The sequence below is a fragment of the Trachemys scripta genome, chromosome 3, assembly GCF_013100865.1.
Source record: "Trachemys scripta elegans isolate TJP31775 chromosome 3, CAS_Tse_1.0, whole genome shotgun sequence".
Classification (NCBI taxonomy): Eukaryota; Metazoa; Chordata; order Testudines; family Emydidae; genus Trachemys; species Trachemys scripta.
In genome coordinates, this window is record NC_048300.1 from 73,605,962 (window position 1) to 73,625,009 (window position 19,048).

At 43.9% G+C, this 19,048-nt stretch overlaps 1 protein-coding gene across 1 annotated transcript in view; it reads left to right on the forward strand.

Moving 5' to 3' along the window:
• Positions 1 to 8,576: 8,576 nt before the first annotated feature.
• The window catches only part of NID1 (nidogen 1), an 84,899-nt gene continuing 74,427 nt past the window's right edge, over positions 8,577 to 19,048 (forward strand). The window contains exon 1 of the mRNA XM_034765062.1: positions 8,577 to 8,876. Within this exon, the coding sequence (XP_034620953.1) occupies positions 8,664 to 8,876 (213 nt within the window). The 5' untranslated portion in view covers positions 8,577 to 8,663. The remainder of the gene's footprint in view (positions 8,877 to 19,048) is intronic.

Here is a 19,048-nt window from a genome sequence, read left to right on the forward strand (position 1 = left end):
AGCATGTGGACATTTAGGAAGTAATGAAGATATTGACAAAACAGCTAATCCAAAGGCAAGGCAATATTTTTAATGTGAATTTTGGTTCACATGTGTCCTAAGCATGGGACCCAATAGTGAGTCACCAGGGCTGGCTCTGGCTCTTTTGCCACCCCAGGCAAAAAAGCCTCCGGCCGCCCCCCCCGCCCCCAGCGTGGCAGGGGAGGGCGGTCGGAGCCCCAGGGGGAGGGCAGTGAGCCCCGGCGGCCAGAGCGCCGTGGGGAGGGCGGCAAGCCCCGGCCGGGGCTCCGCTCTCCCCAGCGGCCAGAGGGCCGGGGGGAGGGCGGCGAGCCCGCCGCGGCTCCACTGTCCCCGGCGGCGAGTCCCGGTCGGGGCTCCGCTATCCCCGGAGCACCGCACCGCCCCCCTCCAGGTGCTGCCCCAAGCACAAGCTTGGTGGGCTGGTGCCTGGAGCCGGCCCTGTGAGTCACTAACCCCAGTGCTCTCTCCACAGTAGCACACAGTCTCCCATCACCATTCCTTGATGTGTATGGCTATGTTTAAAATTTTGGTTTTGGGTCACTTTAAAAAATGCATTTACTAATATAGATAGTATACTAATATACTAGATTTCAGAGTCTGTTTTCAGCACATCTGTGCCCAGATCGAATGTGTATTTGAATGGGGCTATTCTAAATAAAAGAGAATAGTCATTTTCTGATACAAAGGGTATCATTGTAAATGGCTAATTTCATATAAGTCAATTTTTACTTTTAACGTTTAAAAAACTACAGCTTAGAAGCCTGGAAGTTTTGTTTAAATCACAAAGGGCTGGATTGTGCTGCCCTTATCCACTATGAATTGTATCTTACTTTGCTAATAGTCCCTTTGAAACAAATATGACTACTCATGGAGTAATGTACTACCGCATGTGATTAAAGGGTTCACAATCTGACACTATTTATATTAAATACTGAAAAAAGAGAGTTCTTGCTCTCTTCCCCTTCCCCCATACGACTTCCCAGATGAGTCAGGGCTACGCTATCAAGCCCTATTTTTGCAAATAGTGCCTTTTTCCCCAGGACTAGATAAGTGAATACGTCTTGCACAGAATTGGCCTAATGTAGATATTTATCTTTTCTTGCTCTTCTGTGACAAAACCACAGTGTTATATGCTAAGCTGAAATGTTAAACTATGTTTTAACTATTTTGGGGTCACTGTTTATATTTGTCTGCAGTTACTAAGTGGAATGAAATGCATTATAAGTAAGGCGTCCTCAGGACAGAAAGAATAAATAGTTGTAATTCATGGAATTACTGGTGATTTCTGGATCTGGACAGCTTCAGGGCCAGGGGAAATTCACAGGCTTTGCACAAAACTGTGTTTAAAAAAAAAAAGAAAGAAAAACATCTTTATTCAGTTTGGTCAGCATTATGGGTGCACAGTGTTTTATAAACAACTAACTGTATAAACCCAACTTTTATCCTGAAAGGGGAAGGACATGAGCACTTTGCTGAATCACGACCTACATAGAAAAGAGAGAGCAATAATTACCACCCAGGCATATCCAGTTTTATTGGATATGAAACAGCTGTTTTACTCTAATCTTGAAAAGTACAGTTTTCAATACAGCAAACTTTGAACAATGTGCTTTGAACAATGTGCTAGATGGCCAAGAGAGAGATCAGGAACACAAGCATCCTCGGGCCCTTGAAGTGACTTTTTTTTAATGGGGGGAAAGAGGGTAGCAGCCGCCAAGACTCTCTCTCTCTTCCCTGTCACACAAAAAACGTAAACAAGCTATCATATTATAGGAAACATTAATATCTAATGTTGAATTCTTCAGAAACCTGGGCTTCTGACTTTTGATTTGGCATACTTCAAAGTCTCCACGTGGATTCCAGAAAGCTGACTAAATTAAATGGCGGGCCAAGTTCTACTTTGAGGGCTACAGTATTAGCCAGAACAGCTGGCAATCGTTGTAGTACATCTCTCCTCCCTCATCAAATCTTTTCATAAAGCCCAATATCTGGAGACTGTTGGTCCAGGTTGCATTTTCCAAAGCCTCAGTTTCCCCTGTTTGGAAATCCATTCTCTCGCATCCTGGAGCTCTACCGGGCTCTGTGCTGTACTGGCAACTGTCTGAGTTAGTGATGCTTGTCACTTACTCATTTCTCTATAGAATCCATTTTAACCTGTGTATTCGGGTAAAAGGATCAGTTTATCTTTCCCTAGGATCCTCTTTCAACATACAAAGACACTGGGTGGACGCATTTTACCTTGTAGAAAATATATTGCCCAGATTGCGCTGTACTCTCCAGCCATAGCACTTCAACAGAGCAGGACAGAGAAGGAAACAACTTTGGGTATATCTCCACCCAAATTAAGGTGTAACTGTAGCACGGGTAGGCCTACCTGAGCTTGCTTTAATCTAACAAGTGCAGGTAGCAACAGTAGTGAAGACATGGAAGTATGAGCTTCAGTGCAGGCTAGCCACCCAACCCAGGTACAAACCTGCCAAGGACCCTGGATGCATACTTGGGTTGCTAGCTCACACTGAAGTCTGTCCGTGCCATCACATCCTCACTACTCTCGTTATCTGCACCAACTAGATTAAAGCTAGTGGGGATATGCCTACCAGCACTACAATTATACCTTAATTTGCCATGTAGACATACCCTTTGAAACAGGATGTGAGACAGAGTTAGACACTTCCAAGACACAAATAAACATGGGAGGGCAAAAGCTAGCTTGTGCCCCTTTGGCATTACAAATCTACATTGTGTTTCTGCTACTACTATCACCTGTGGAGAAATACATGAAGAATTTTCCAAAATTGACTCTATCTAAAATGGATCTTCAGGCAATCAGTTTTCCAAAGATATCCTTCCTGATAACTTTGATCAGCTAGTTGGAAGGGAAAAAATCAATAAGTGTTCTGTCTAAGGACCCATGTTGCTTATTCACAGTTGTTTAGGCTGAGAAAAACTTTTTTCTTTAGATAATTTATTATTTTATTGCATGCATTACCTTAGCATAGGTTGCCGGGGTGGGTAGGGTGGGAAATTATGAGCAAGTATCTCAATCTTCACTAGGACTTTCTAAATAATCTTAAATCAAAATGTCAAGGCTTGGCACATGTGGGATGCTTCTCTTTCCAAATATTTGCTATTGAATTTCTAGCGACCACTAATACCATACATGTACTTTACCTTTGCTGCCTTGTTGATCATCTCTTGAAAGGTTCAGAAATAGCACCTTGGGTCTGCTGCTAGAACACATGTAAAGTTTGATACAGTATTCCTTGTGCATCCAAAACTCTCACTCAGTTTACTGCAGTGAAAGTTTTGGGTAAATACAGAATGCAGGATCTGACCCCTACTGATACCTTGGATTTGGTGGCAAATTTTAGATTGAGTGATGATTTAATGTGAGATGTATAAAATCTCCTCTCCTCACTTCCAGACCACAAGATGTCTAGAACATTTTCCTTTTGTTTACTGTCTGTCTTTCGAAGTCTGATAGGATAAGACACCAATGAGACAGCATAGTAATTTGAAGTAATTTTCCACAGCAGATAGGAGATAAAGCACAACTTTTACATATCTATTTCCATTGTTCCACTCTGATTTGCCTTTCACATCTCATTCCCATTGTTCTGTGAACAATAGTGCTTCATCTCTGTTCACCGCAATCAGTTCTTTGTATATGTTAGAAACTGACTGTACCTTTTGTCATTATGTCTCCTCTAATCACATTTTTTTATTCTGAAGTCTGTACATAGTGCCTCTCTTTTGTGCCTTTTGTTGCATAAAGTTTAAATTTGCATATAGTGACAAAGTGGCAAATCTTGAGATAGTTATACTGCACTTTTTGTTGTGCCAAGCATATGGAGTTTTAAAATAGATTGTTGCTCCATCCCAACCCTCTCCCACTTCCCAAAACTTCCTATTATTCTTCTTGAGTTAGGCTTCCATCCTTGGGAGATAGGATGGATGAAATTTTTTTGGTAAGGAGTTTAATATTTTTCATGAGACCTTCTGACAGTTGGGATATTTGTGATACTTGACTTTTACATAGCCAGATACTTTGTCCTTGGTGACAATATTCTTTCTGTTCTGTTTCCCATATCCTTTCCCCCAGATTATATCCTAGTTTTGCTTAAATGAGGAAAAGTGTTCATGGTTTTGGGGGAAATAATTGCATAACTCGACCTATGGTTTCTTTTTCTGAACCCTTAATATATCTATTGATTTTGAGGACAGTACAAGAAATTAGATGTAAAGTTCAAAGTTAGGCTCTGATCCTGCAAAGACTTAAGCATATGCTTAACTGTTGAAATCAATGGATTTACAGTGCTTAATGTTAAGCATAAGCATAAATCTTTGCAGGAACAGGGACATAATGTGCTTGTTATAAAAGAAATGAGATGTGGATGATTAATTTGTTCTATGATGATTGGTTGTTGTAATATGGCAAAAATGTAAGGCAAAAATCTGCCATCTGATCTGCACATTATGTGTCTCCAGTGTCATGTACACTTAAATTGTAGGGTGACATAACTACAGCTCTCTGTGAGATTAAAAATCACGGTGTGTCGTATCTATGCCATTCTTATACACAGTGAATATGTAGCTAGGTCGACAGAAGAATACTTCCATCTATCTCGCTACTGTTGCTTGGGGAAGTGATATTCCTACACCAGTGGAAAATCCCTTCTCTTGGTGTAGGCCATGTCTACACTATGGGGCTATGCCCTGTAGTGTAGACATACCGAATGAAAGGTGCTTTATGGAAGGTTTTATTGTGAATCAAAAACCTTATGTGAGGGTCAGTGGCATTCTGACATCCTCCCAAATGTACCTAACTCCAGATTAATTGTCTGGGAGTTGCATGATTCTCTTTAGCAAATATATCTGGATATAACCCCATAGTGACTTCACACGTTAGCTCTTGTAAATCATTTATTCCCTTCTATGAATCAGGGAGAGAGAGGTTTAAATCCATGTCTCCTACCCCCCGTGTGAGTGCCTTAATCACCAGGCTATAGAGTCAGTCTCACTTGCTTTCTTTTTGGCACAATGAATATTTTAATATTTATACACCGTGGAATAGAGGGATTGAGAGCAACTCACCCCAAAATAGCCTCTAGCTTAGTGGTAAGGATGCTTCACCTAGGAGGAGGGAGATTTGAGTACAAGTCCCTGTTATATGGAGATTCAAACCTGGGTCTCCCACATCTTAGGTATGTGCGCTAAGCATTGGACTAATGGTTATAAGGAGGAACACACACACAGTCAAACTTGTGGAAAATTTTGGGTCAACCAAAACTGCATTTTTCAATGAATAAACTATTCTCCTGAAAAATTTCACCCAGATCTACTTATAACCTTTTACTCCCTTGCACATGTGTGTAGGATGAGGGACGACATTGCCCTTTGTGTGCCTCTGTTCCCCTGGGTATCTGACTTTGCCAAGGGTGCAAAAGTGAGTTGCTCTCTCCATATCGAATTTTGCTATATTGTATCCTTTCCCCCCCTCTCTCCTGGCTTTTGTATTCTCCATTGTGACATAGACATATTTAGATTTATGATGGGTGAATCCCAAAAGGTTCAGAGGTTCAACTTAAATAAACAGGCCAACATTCACATGTCAAGCTAGTGTGACTTAAACTTTATGAGACTGTCTGAGATCTTTCTTCAAGCCCCCTCCTTCCGTGTGACCTTCTAAGATTCCCATGGCCTGACCCTCTGAAAACAAATTTCCTTCTCAACAGGCCTCAGTTCAATCCTTCCCAGTGATCAGCCCCCTCATTCTATTCTGTATCCTTTTTCCCCACGACTACTGTATTGTGTTCTACATATTGACATAGCCCTGGTCTACATGTGGGGATCGATCTAAGTTACGCAACTTCAGCTACGTCAATAACATAGCTGAAGTCGACGTATTTAGATTGATTCACCGTGGTGTCTTCACCGAGGTGAGCCGACTGCTGCCGCTCCCCCGTTGACTCTGCTTGCGCCTCTCGCGGCGCTGGAGTACAGGAGTCGATGGGAGAGTGCTTGGGGGTCGATTTATCGTGTCTAGACTAGATGCAATAAATCGATCCCCGCTGGATTGATCGCTGCCCGCCAATCCAGCGGGTAGTGTAGACATACTCATAGACATATACTATGGTCACTTTATCTTTTGATGATCTATTCATCAGATTACTCTACCCTTTTTGGGCAGCAAAAGACTTTCAATGGGAGGCCCATGTCAGTAGTCCTCTCTTCACATCCTTGGCATTACATGACTGCAGAGGGAAGCTTGTAGTTCCCTTACCCTGATAAGAATAATGAAAGAGGAGGCTGAGTTCTGTGATGTAGGATGACCTTTGGAGAGAAGTCAGCAGCACTCTTCTCCCACAGCCTCATGTTCAGGCAGCAGAAATCTTCAGGAGATTATAATTTGTATGGATATATGACCTATTTGAAGATCTATAATCATAGAAGCTGGAGATGGAAAAAATCTATTGAATCATCTGGTCCTTTTCCCCAAAGGTAAATGCAGGATTGTTCCCTACAACAGAGTCTTCAATATTCTATCCAGTCTAGCATTAAGTGACTCCAGGGATGGGGCTTCCACCATGTCTAATCTGATTTTCTGAATATAAATCTCACTGTTAGAAAACATTTTCTAATACTCAGATCATGTTTTCCTTCTGTTATTTTGATCCTATCACTCCCATTTATGACAGTTGGGACCACCCCAATAATTCCTCCCCCTCTTTGGTATTTATGCCCTTCGTATGTGCACTGGAGGGTGATCTTACCCATAACAAAAGATGGTAATGAAGTCCCCTTGCAGTTGTCATTTGGCCAAGCTACAGTATACATAAATAAAAAGAACAGGAGTCCTTGTGGCACCTTAGAGACTAACAAATTTATTTGAGCATAAGCTTAGATGCCACAAGGACTCCTGTTCTTTCTGCAGATACAGATTAACACGGCTGCTACTCTGAAATCTATACATAAGTAGTTCATTACTAATATCTTATATGTCATTCCTTCTAGTCCTCTAATAATTATTGCTTTTCTCTGAATTCCCTCCAAGATTTTTTAATATGTATCTTTCTGGAATTGAAATACTCAGAAATGATCTAATAAAATAGTGTCACCATATCCATAAGGGACAATCCTCTCCCTAGTCTGTAACATAATAATGCCCGCTCATATGCAGCACAAAATCTCATTGGATTTTTTACACTGCATTGCTTTGTAAATTATCATATCTAATTTGTTATCTATTGAAAACCTTGTGTCCATGTCTGTTTTGGATTATATTTCCCCCATGATATATTAGCTGGTGGAATTCCAGGTTGATTCTGAATATATTTCTTGCCCTCATTTTTTAATCGAAAACTGCATAATTTCTCAATTCTGATTGGTGTTTGTAATGTCTCCCAAGATAGTAAGTAACCTTTGTGAATGCTTTTTTATCCCTCTTCCAGATGTCAGTAAAGATGCTCAACAGGACACTTTAAATAAAATACACCTCAATATTCATACACAATGGAAACAGCACAAAAGGTGAAAATATTCAGATGTCGCAGATAACATTGGCTAAATCAAAGGAACTTTTAAAAAATCCAGACTCAGGGTCAAAGAATATATGACATCACTGATATTACTGATGCAAATATACAGACACAAATATTTAAATATCCAAACTTCTTATCAAATTCTTATTTATTCCAAGAATCCTCCAGCTTCCCAGAGTTCTTATGCCTCTAAATTCAGGCAAGAGAAGGATTTGCTGCCACATCAGAAGAACAGCCTAATCTGGTGGGATATGGAAGCATCCCTGCAAAATTATGAGTACTCATAGTCGAAGTACAGAGTTCTGTCTGTCTCATATAAACTGAACTGCCTGATCTAAACTCCAAAGTTAAGAAAGACAAAGTGTACAAGAAAATGAGTTATCCCTCTCCTTTCCCATATGTATTTGTTGTATATACATTTTTTCCACATAAGAACAGAAATAGGGTGAAACGCAATGTTTTACAATTTCTTCTCTCTTTTGGAAAATGTACTATCTACTTTTCTTCTGAGTTCGCTGCTGCTCTGCACATGAGCACTACCGCTCGTTGTTGGAATCTGTTGTATTTTCAACAGTCAGGGAACTTCGTTGGTTTTCTTAAGAGAATTACTGCATCAACATGAGAGTAGGAGGGAACGCGTTATAGGAGATCTGCTTCATTTTCTAAACTTACAATAAACAATTCAACTGCAAAGGAAAAGAGATGTTATTGGTCGGGTGAGTTGTGGCCCACTGTGGCTGGCATGGGAGTAGGGGGGTACCTTGAGTTTCTGGGGTCGAGGATGGGGTTAACGGGAGGGGGGACTCAGGCTGATGGGTTTGTTTGTTTGTTTGAATTATTTTCTTGGTACGAAAGAGAAGTATTGATGGGGTTGGGATTGCAGTGAGGGGTGGGGGAGCCTTTCCCCTCTAATTGTGATTGGCTGTTTTTCTCTGAGCTGCTTTGTTCATTGGTTTGCGCCTCAGCCCCTCATGAGTCGCCCTCTCTTCTGCCCACCCCAGCTCTGGCTGGGTTTAAAACTTTTTGGGGGCTTCACAGTTTCGCCGCCCGCGCTGGAGCTGCTGCCGCGCGCTGTGCAGGGAGGCGCCGGGCGAGGAGAGCATGTTCCCCGGGCGGAGCTGGGGATGGGCGCTGCTGTGGGCGCTGCTGGGGCAGGCCGTGCCCGGGGGCTGCCTGCCCCGCGGGGGGCTGCTCTTCCCCTTCGGCGCGGAGCGGGGTGACGCGGAGCTGGAGCTCGGGGACGACGTGAGCTCACCGCCCCTGGAGCTCAGCACCCCGCTGCGCTTCTACGGCTCCAGCGTCGGCTCCCTCTACGTGAGTGCGGGGCTGGGGCCGGGGGGCTGCCGCGAGTCACTGGGCTGGGGCGAGGCAGATAAGTGGGTTGGTCTCTGTCAGCGGGGCACCGAAGTGCGGGGCGCGCAGCGGGGAGGCTCCGGGGCAGAGCTGCGCAGCTCCGCGGGGAGCGGGGCTGGCCAGGCGGGGCTGCTCCGTTCGCTAGCGGCCAGCGCAGCCGTTGTAGCGCAGCCCTCCCCCGGGAGAGGCTCCGCCGAGTGACCCACTGCCGAGCCGCTCGGGTTCAGCACGTAGAAGATCCCCCCGTTTCCCTCCTCTCTGGCTGCTGCCCGGCCGCGGAGCCAAGCGCTGCCGCGTCCCGGGATAAGGCGCTGTACAATAGGCCAAGGGAATGGACGTGGGGAGGTCTCCGAGCTGGAAGACTTTGGCTAACGACAAACCCAATGAAAAGCAGATGGGCCCCTGCCTTTCTCGGCTGGGTAGCTCCCTCCCTGAAAGTGCTTTTGTTGCCTGGATTTCCGAGGGTTTGTTCCACTGCAGGGCGTAGGCTGAATGCAAAACTTACCAATGCAGATCTGAACTTTCCGAGTCAGATCCTCAGCAGGTGTAAATTCAGTTACTTCGGTGGAACTGGGCTGCTGTACATCAGAGAGGATCTAGCCCAATGATTTTCAACCTTTTTTTTTCATTTGTGGACCCCTAAAACATTTCAAGTGGTGATGCAGACCCCTTTGGAAATCTTAGACATAATCTGCTGACCCCCAGGGGTCTGTGGACCATAGGGTGAAAACCACTGCTCTGTAGTAAGGACAACGTTTTGCAGACCCTTTAGACCCAGATTGAAACAGACACAGACTCCGGGCACAGGTTGAAAACCACTAATCTAGCCCAATGTCTCCCTTAGGGTTCAGCAGCCCTGTTAGTCTGTAACCGCAAAAAGAACAGGAGTACTTGTGGCACCTTAGAGACTAACAAATTTATTTGAGCATAAGCTTTTGTGGACTACAGCCCACTTCATCAGACTTTTGAGTTAATTTGTTCCCTTAGGCAAGAACAGACTTTCTTCTCCCCCAGGAGTAGTGAGAAGAGAGACAAGGTTGATGTTTTTGTTGCACTGGATTCTAAGATGACTATCAATTTTTCTTCAAATACCAGGGGATTTTAAAAATAAGTGACCAGTGTGAATTCCTTGGTGGATTGCCTTCTATGGCTGTCTGTCTTGCTAGTGAAAGGAATGAGTTGATGCTTTATATGGTGATTGTTGCTGGTGTGTTACTTAAGTTGCATTAGCACCTTGACTCAAAACTATATCACCTGGCTGTAGATTGACATACATTTCTAATATATTTTGTCATAAAATCCTAATTTACAGAGTCATAAGGCTTTATTTTATTTTATATCAGGTTTCTGATCAACCCACTGCTAAATACTGTAGCTCTGTCTGATTTTAGTGAAATATATTGTCTGTATTGCCAAGTCTGTATTGGGAGGCCATGGATATGTGATCTGCAGTGGGAAAAGGCCCATAACAGCTTAGCCAGAGTGTGTACAGATTTGGAAATACTAGCTTCTTCTCCTGGAGCTAAGAAATATCACTTTCATACTGTATGTGTTGTGTGAGCTGCAGAATTAGACAGTCCCTTCTCCAAAGAGCTTCCAATTTAGGTCTTAAGACAAAAGACAACAGATGGGTACAGACAGTACAAGGAAACAACGAGACAATATTGGTTAACATGTTAGACAGTGGTGCGGTGATGGTGCCTTGAAGGTTTTCTTATGTGAATTCTAGTCTGTATCTTCAGTTGTTGTTTGCTGTTTGTATTCTGATAGCATCCACAATGTGCTCGTAACTGTCTGCCCATAGGAACATTATAAGTCAGTGTTTTGCATGAAGAACCTATGGTCAGAGGTACTTGTTCAGTGTAAAGTGCGAAGCCATTAGGGGGTGGGGGGTTATTTGGACTGCAGCATCACCAATGATGGCAATCAGTCCTGTGTTCCTTTTCATGAGCTTTGCATGGTGCAATCTTTCAGTCTTTTTCAGTGTTGAACTTGCAGTGACTTTAACACTTTTATTGATATTCAAAGTGAAGACTGATACTGATATCCATGTGTTAATATGGCAGCAGAACCTGGCCTAGACTATTGCTTAGGCCTGGTCTACACTAGGTGGAGGGGATCGATCTAAGTTATGCAACTTCAGCTAAGTGAATAAGGTAGCTGGACGTACTTAGATCTACTCACCACGGTGTCTTCACTGCGGTAGGTTGACTGCTGACGCTCCCCCGTTGACTCCGCCTACGCGTCTCGCTCCGGAGTCGACGGGAATGTGTTCGGCAGTTGATTTATCGCGTCTTCACTAGTCACGATAAATCGACCCCCGCTGGTTCGATCATTCCGGAGATAAGTGTAGACATGCCCTCAGTGACTGTCTTTTTTTCCTTTGAGATCTTGTCAGAGATCTGAGGTGTTTTAAAAGCCCATTGTTGACAAGGCACACTACCCTGCCTTTAACACATGTTAACCTGGTTCAGTTAAAGCTGAACCTTATAAGATCACACTTTAAGAGAGCTGCATAGACATGCTTAGTAACTGAACCTTCCAATGAACATGAGTATCTTGTCAGGTGCACACTGAATGAGGCAGACCCTCACAAGAGCCATTATAAATTGGATTAGTTCAGTTATCTGGCATTTTGTCTATCGTACAGCCAGAATGATTATTTGGAATAAAAAAAAATATTCTGGAATAGAGTGCCCATGTGAAGGGCAAAATTGTTTTATACTTTTTTCTATTAAACTACATATACAATATTACTCTTGAGAAATGGAACTTACAAAAAAGTACTGCTAGTTGATAAATATATTAACTGATAATATACTAATTTATAGAATCCCTGAAATAATTTTTTTTTTAAACATTAAAAATTCTTGGGTCAGAGTTTAGGTTGTTATACTTGATAAGAAATGCTTTCCATATTATTCTTAACTGTTGAGTGCTTTATTTTTGCAATCTTAATATTTATTAATGTAGGTTTAATTAAATGTAATTCTGTATATATATTCTGACAGTTGAGATAAAATGAGGTGCTTGAACTAATAGTCCATAGGCATTTCAATGAAGGATCTTCTAATCTAGAACTAAATCTTAGCTCCAGCCCTTTTTGCTCTGACCATCAGTTTGACAGGACACAATGAAACAGTTATGAATTTGTATAGTGCCAAAGGCGGCACACGAGCCAATTTTTACTGGCACGCTACTGCCAGCCGGGGTCCCAGCCACTGGCCCCACTCAACCCGCTGCCGGCCTGGGTGAACGGAGCCCCTGACCAGCAGCGGGCTGAGCGAGGCCGGTGGCCAGGACCCCGGCTGGCAGGAGTCGGCGGAAGGAACTCCAGACCGGCAGCGGGTGAATAAATGAAGACTCTGCACACCACTTCTGAAAGGTTGCCGACCCCTAGCATAGTGGATATCATCTGAGGGATGATTTAGAGAGGTCTGAGGTTGTTTCCTTTTGGAAAGGAGTCTTTTAATTGAACTTGATTTAATTTGTTTTATTACATTTGTACACTCTTTAATTTATACTTTTAAATTTTGGCCTTGTTTACGTTAGAAAGTTTTGTTGCTTTAACTATACCAGCGCTCAGTTATGCAAACAACCAACCTTATTTGTTTGCAGAAAGTGTCATGTTCCCACAATGTCTGGTAATTAAACTAAAAAAATAATCACTTATTTGATTTTACAAAAGTATTCAGTGTCATTTTTCTATCCCCCTCACTGCTGCCCCATTTGACTAAACAAGATAGAGCTGTATATAGTGTGTCTGGTATGTTTTACTACAAACCATAAATGTAATTTAGCAATGTGTAATCCAGCAGTTTAAAATGCTAAAAAAAATCTGCCACCGCTTCCTGTCATTTTAAATAGAGTAATACCCTAAAAGGCAAAAAAAACCCCTACAGCTGTTACTGTCTTTAGACAACACAAACCTTCAGCTTTTTTGTCTTTTTTTAATAAAAATACTTCTTTATTAAACTATAATACATATATCCATTTTTGGGCTTTGACTTAGTTATATTGACATTAATAAAAATGTGTATTTATATGAGTTTAAAGGGACATGGTAAAGTTAAATAATACTTAAAAAAAACAAATTTCCTTACGTATGTTACATTTTGAAATTTAAAAAACAACTTTTCACTACTTATAATAGGAGCTTATTCTGTGCACTTGACTCACTTTACACCAGGAATCCAGACTGCTCGGTTTCTAATATTTGTTTTTCAGTGTTTCAATAGTCTGGTTCTTTTGCAGTAGAACAATAGTACAATGTTTGGTTGCATATAATGCATGGTAATGGTTAAATCTGAACAAAACACTCCTTTGAAAAACAAAACATGAAAATATTCAATTGTTTTTTGAGAAACCTACAAATTACTTGACAGCAACCCTATCAGTTTATGACAAACTAGGAAATAAGGGTAAGTCTACATCACCTGGGAAGTGCCCTTCCAGATGCTGATAGACAGACACATGCTAGCTGTGCTCGAGCTAGCATGCTAAAAATAGCACCATGGCCACAGCAGCACAGGCAGCAGATCAGCCACCCAGTACAAACTAACCCAGTCCTCTCTGGCTACATGCTTGGGAGGCTAGCCTGTGCCGCTGTTTTTAACACACTGTTTTTAACACACTAGCTCAAACTGGTTCTCAAACTGGGGGTCAGGACCCCTCAGGGGGTCGCGAGGTTATTACAGGGGGGAGTCGCGAGCTGTCAACCTCCACCCCAAACCTTGCTTTGCCTCCAGCATTTATAATGGTGTTAAATATATAAAAAAGTGTTTTTAATTCATAAGGGGGGTCGCACTCAGAGACTAGTTATGTCAAAGGGGTCACCAGTAAAAAAGTTTGAGAGCCACTGCACTAGCTTGAGTAGAGCTAGCACATCTGTCTATCCACACTGGACGTATGCTCCCTGCTGCTGTGTAGACATATCCTAAGAGTTCAGAAGCAAGCGCCTAATGGCTGGAGAGAGACAAGCATAGCTTTAAAGTTGTCTCTTGTCTTTAGTCTTTATTCCATAATTTTGAATAGCTTTGATTATGTATGTATGTTTGGTAGCTCCTCTCCCAACGTTATTTTAGATTTCTGTGATAATCTGGGAATTACATAAATTGCCTTTTTTGTGGCCACAAGTCCAAAATGGAGATGAACTATGAATTTGTGACCCCTGAAAGATGCATGTATATTCCTTGGGAGTATATTTAGTCTAGATGGAGGAGAAATTGACATAGTAAATTTGCCACATACCCCCATCTTGCTTATTCAGATTATAAAGAAAATTAAACACTGTACATATAATATAGATAAATATTTTAATACCTCTGATGATGAGGGTTCCATGTCTGTCGCAGAGGTTGCAGGAGTCATGGATTCCGTGACTTTCTGTGACTGCTGCAGCAGCCAGTGTGGCTGACCACAGGGCTGCCCAAGCAGCTGGCTGGTGACAGCCGCACTAGCCACTTCATTTTTTGATGAACTAAAGTTAGGGCAGGTCTACACTAACCCCCCAATTCGAACTAAGGTACGCAACTTCAGCTACGTGAATAACGTAGCTGAAGTTCAAAGTACCTTAGTTCGAACCTACCTCGGTCCAGACGCGGCAGGCAGGCTCCCCCGTCGACTCTGCGGTACTCCTCTCGCCGAGCTGGAGTACCGCAGTCGACGGCGAGCACTTCCGGGTTCGACTTATCTCGTCCAGACAAGACGCGATAAGTCGAACCCAGAAGTTCGATTTGCTTGCCGCCGAACTACTGGGTAGTGTAGACCTACCCTTAGCTATTTGTTAAGTTAAACCAATCATTCATGTGTAACCCCATCCCAGATATATGACAAACTATAGGTTAAATGCTGACCCTGCGCAGACGGATTGCTAATCAGGAAACCCCTGGCAGTCATTGGAGGCTTCAGAATGATATTTTCTACTTTGCTTGTGGCAGCGAATCTTCAAGCTCCATCTGCAGTTCTTTCTGTGAGAATGTCATTCAAAATCCTTAAATATATACGTTTATGTTGCCCCTGATATCTTGCATTATTTTTCACCGTTTTCATTTACTTCTCTTTGTCCCTGAGACCACCATTTCTGTGAATGGTGTGCCCTCGATGGAACTTCTTATGGAACCAACTCAACTTTTAAGTGTTACCTCTGGGGCAACCTGAACATGAATGTGTTTTGTTTATGTTTCAGTTACAAATCTGCATTGAAAATGATCAATAAACAAGAAATACACATTGGGTTGTTTTATGCCTGTTGTAAAATTAAGCTTTTGCCAGACAATGGTTCAGATTCTCCATTTCACCATGGCTGAGCAGCATATAGGGGTTGTAAACCTGACAGAACCCATGCCTGGGAAATACTCTGATATAAAAGGATTCCCTGGGTGGCATATAGCTAACAGAATGGCTTTGTGACCCCACTCCTTTGTAGCCTCTGGGGATGTACTGAAGGCATATCTGGGACTGGAAGTTGTTGCAAAAGCATGCCGGGCTCTGGTTTCTGCAGTTACAGAAGAGTTCCTAGTGGGTTGTTGGATCCAAGTTAAGTTAGAGCAGTCTTGATGTTGAATTTCAGTTTTGCTTGTCATTCAAAACAGGGCACTTAGAGCCTGAAATAAGTGTCCACACACAGACTTGCACCAAAATAATAAAATTAAAATTGAGTTAGTTATTTTGGTGCAAGGTTATGTGTAGGTCAACCCTAAATTCTCTAGTTAAATTCTAAACTAAGGGTATGTGTACACTTGCGGAGTTTCATCGCCAGCAGTTACAGCGCCGCTCAGAGAGCGCTAAAGGGAAACCACTGTTGTGTGTTCACGCTGTCAACAGCCTGCACAATAGCATGTTCATACTTGTGGCACTTGCAGCGGTATTTGGAGCATTGCACTCTGGGCAGCTATCCCACAGAGCATTTCTTCCTCTTCCACCACTAAGAGTTGTTGGAAGGCGGAGGGAGTTGCGGGGCATCCTGGGTCCTGTCCCAATGCTCCCGATGCATTGCTTCGCATGCCAGCAATCCCTGTGCTACAGTCTGCATTTGGCACCACCTTTCAATGGTTTGTGTACTGCGCATCCTGCTTCTTCGGGCTGCAGGAATGGATCCCAAACTGTTGACCAGTATGTTGCTCGCTCTGACCAACACATCATGAGTGGTAGTGGGGTTATTCCTTTAACTACAAAAGCAAGAGGAGTGCAACATTGATCTCGCCACACATAGTAGCTACGACACGAGATTGCTTGTGGCATTCACGGAGGTGCTGATCACAGTAGAACACCACTTTTGGGCTCGGGAAACAAGCACTGAGTGGTGGGATCACATCGTGATGCACGTCTGGGATGATGAGCAGTGGCTGCAGAAGTTTCGGATGAGGAAAGCCACATTCGTGGGACTGTGTGATGAGCTCGCCCCAGACCTGCGGCTCAAGGACATGAGAGTGAGAGCTGCCCTACTATTGGAGAAGTGTGTGGCAATAGCACTGTGGAAGCTGGCTACTCCAGACTGCTACCGATCGATCCATCGACTCAGTTCAGAGTGGGAAAGTCGACTGTTGGACTCGTGTTGATGGAAGTGTGCAGGGCCATTAATCGCATCCTGCTCCAAAAGACCATGACTCTGGGCAATGTGCGTAACATTGTGGATGGTTTTGCACAAATGGGATTCCCTAACTGCAGAGGGGCGATAGATGACATGCATATTCCAATTCTGGCACCAGACCACCTACCCACCAAGTACATGAATCGCAAGGGGTATTTCTCAATGGTTCTCCAGGTGCTTGTTGATCACTGTGGGCATTTCACAGACATTAACGCAGGCTGGTCCGGAAAGGTGCATGACACACACATCTTTTGGAACACTGGCCTGTTCAGGAAGCTGCAAGCAGAATTTTCTTCTTGGACATGAAGATCACCGTAGGGGAAGTCGAAATGCTCACTGGGAGACCCTGCCTACCCCTTAATGCCTTGGCTTATGAATCCATACACGGGGCAACATGACAGCAGCAAGGAGTGGTTCAACAACAGGCTGAGCAAGTGCAGAATGACTGTTGAGTGTGCTTTTGGCCATTTAAAGGCCCGCTGACGCTGCCTCTATGGGAAGCTGGACCTGGCCAATGACAATATTCCTATGCTTACAACCTATGCTCCGTAATATTTGTGAAGGGAAGGGTGAAAGCTTCACTTAGGGCTGGACCGCTGAGGCTCAGTGCCTGGAGGCTGAGTTTGAACAGTCAGAGACCAGGGCTATTAGAGAGGCACAGCGTGGGGCCATAAGGATCAGGGATGCCTTGAGGCAGCAATTCAAAGCTGAAAGCCACTAATATTTGTTGCTGTGCTCGGGAGTGCAGTGCTTGTAATGCTAGGAGGTGATTGGTGCAGACAATGCAATATGAAGACTTAATATAATTGTCTGTTGCTTTGCAGGGCTCTGTTTGCTTTCAGTTAATAGAATAAAGATTCCTTTCAAACCAAAACAATTCTTTTATTAAAAAACAACCGGAGGAGAGAGGCAAACAAAAAAACCCATCAGCAGTGAGGGGCCTGGCGGAAGGGAAGGTCCCAGGAGGAGGTGGGGTCCCGGGATGGCTAAAGATTTGTGTATGTCCAGGGATCATATCCAACCTTCTCCTTTGGAGTACAATGCAGCGGGTACTGTACTTCAGCAGGGCCAACCTGCAGAGGGATGGGTGTTGAGTGCGGTGAGTAGTGGGAGTCCGCAGTGTTGGACTGTGAGGGGGGAGCAGTAGAATGCTGCGGATATAGACTGGAGCCAGGAGGTTGATAAGAGTGTGTTGGTGGTGTCTGGGGGGAGCATGGGAAAGAATTTTGCGACAGCAGCTGCAGGGGAGGGCAGGCGTGGAAGTGCTTGGTTTTCAGAGCTAGTATCGCCTGGAGCGTGTCTGCTTGGTGCTCCGTAATATTTAAGAACCGCTCCATGGCTTCATTCTGGCATGCCACATTCTCCTTTCAGTACCTCTTCTCGCTGTCCTGCCACTCCTTCAATTCCTGCTTATCTGCCATGGAGTGCATCATAACATCACGCATAAAGTCCTCCTTAGTTCTTCTTGGCTGCTTTCTAATTCTGCGTAGCCATTCAGCCATCGATAACAAAGAGGGAGGCAGGGCTCCCGAAGTAGGGTGACCATCCATCCCATTTTTAAAGGGACAGTCCCATTATTTTGGGACTTTTTCTTATATAGGCACCTATCACCCCCCACCCCCTGTCCCGTTTTTTCACAGTTGCTATCTGGTAACTGTATCCCAAAATCATCTCTGTGAAGTTTAAACGCAACATTTTACAGAAGCAGTATTGTTTGCAACACAGAGAACACTGATTCAGTGATTTTAAAGCACAGCCAGTACTCAGTAACTGGCTGACCCCAGGCAAGCACACATGAGCCACAAGACCCCCAAAATGGTGAGTAGCTGCAGGGGAAAGGTCAATCACTCTTCCCGGACCCTGCTGTACACTGGGCATGTGGCTCTTGGGGAGAGCCAGCATTGTAGGGGGAGCCTGATAATCATTCCTGTCCCCACACTTTCCACAGGATATGATCATTATGAAAGATATCTCGCTGCTGAGGGTGGGCAGGAAATCAAGGGAGGGTCTTCTCCAAGACTGCGGCTTCTGCCCTGGCCCCTATGTGGCTCGCCTTTGTGCAACTATGGTCCCCCCATCCTCCTCCGTGATGGCACAGTGGAGCGGGAAAGTTACCATTAATGGGGCAAGAAACAAAGTTGCTCTGCCAAAGAACCTGTGGCAGCAGATTGCCCAGTATCTCCATGAGAGTTTCCTGGAGATCTCTGAGGCAGATTCCCGTGAAGTGAGGGAGTCAATCAACAGCTTGTTCCGCTGCTCAGACTAGGCATGTGTTGGGAGACAAGCCTGCTTTCTGCAACCCTCCTGCCCCCAAAAACTCTCTTCAGTGATTTCCCAAAATCAGATCCACTTACTAGGGCCTCCTCTCCTGTTTGCGCTTTGGCAACATCTGACAGCTGTGACTGGCTAGCCTTCTCTGAGGTAGAAAAGAGCTCCTGGCTGCATGCATCTCTGACCTCCGAGTCATCCTCTGCCTCTGGGTCCCCCTCCCCCTCCACATCCTTATCCAAGATTTCTTCCTCCTGGCTTGGTCGACTCTCAA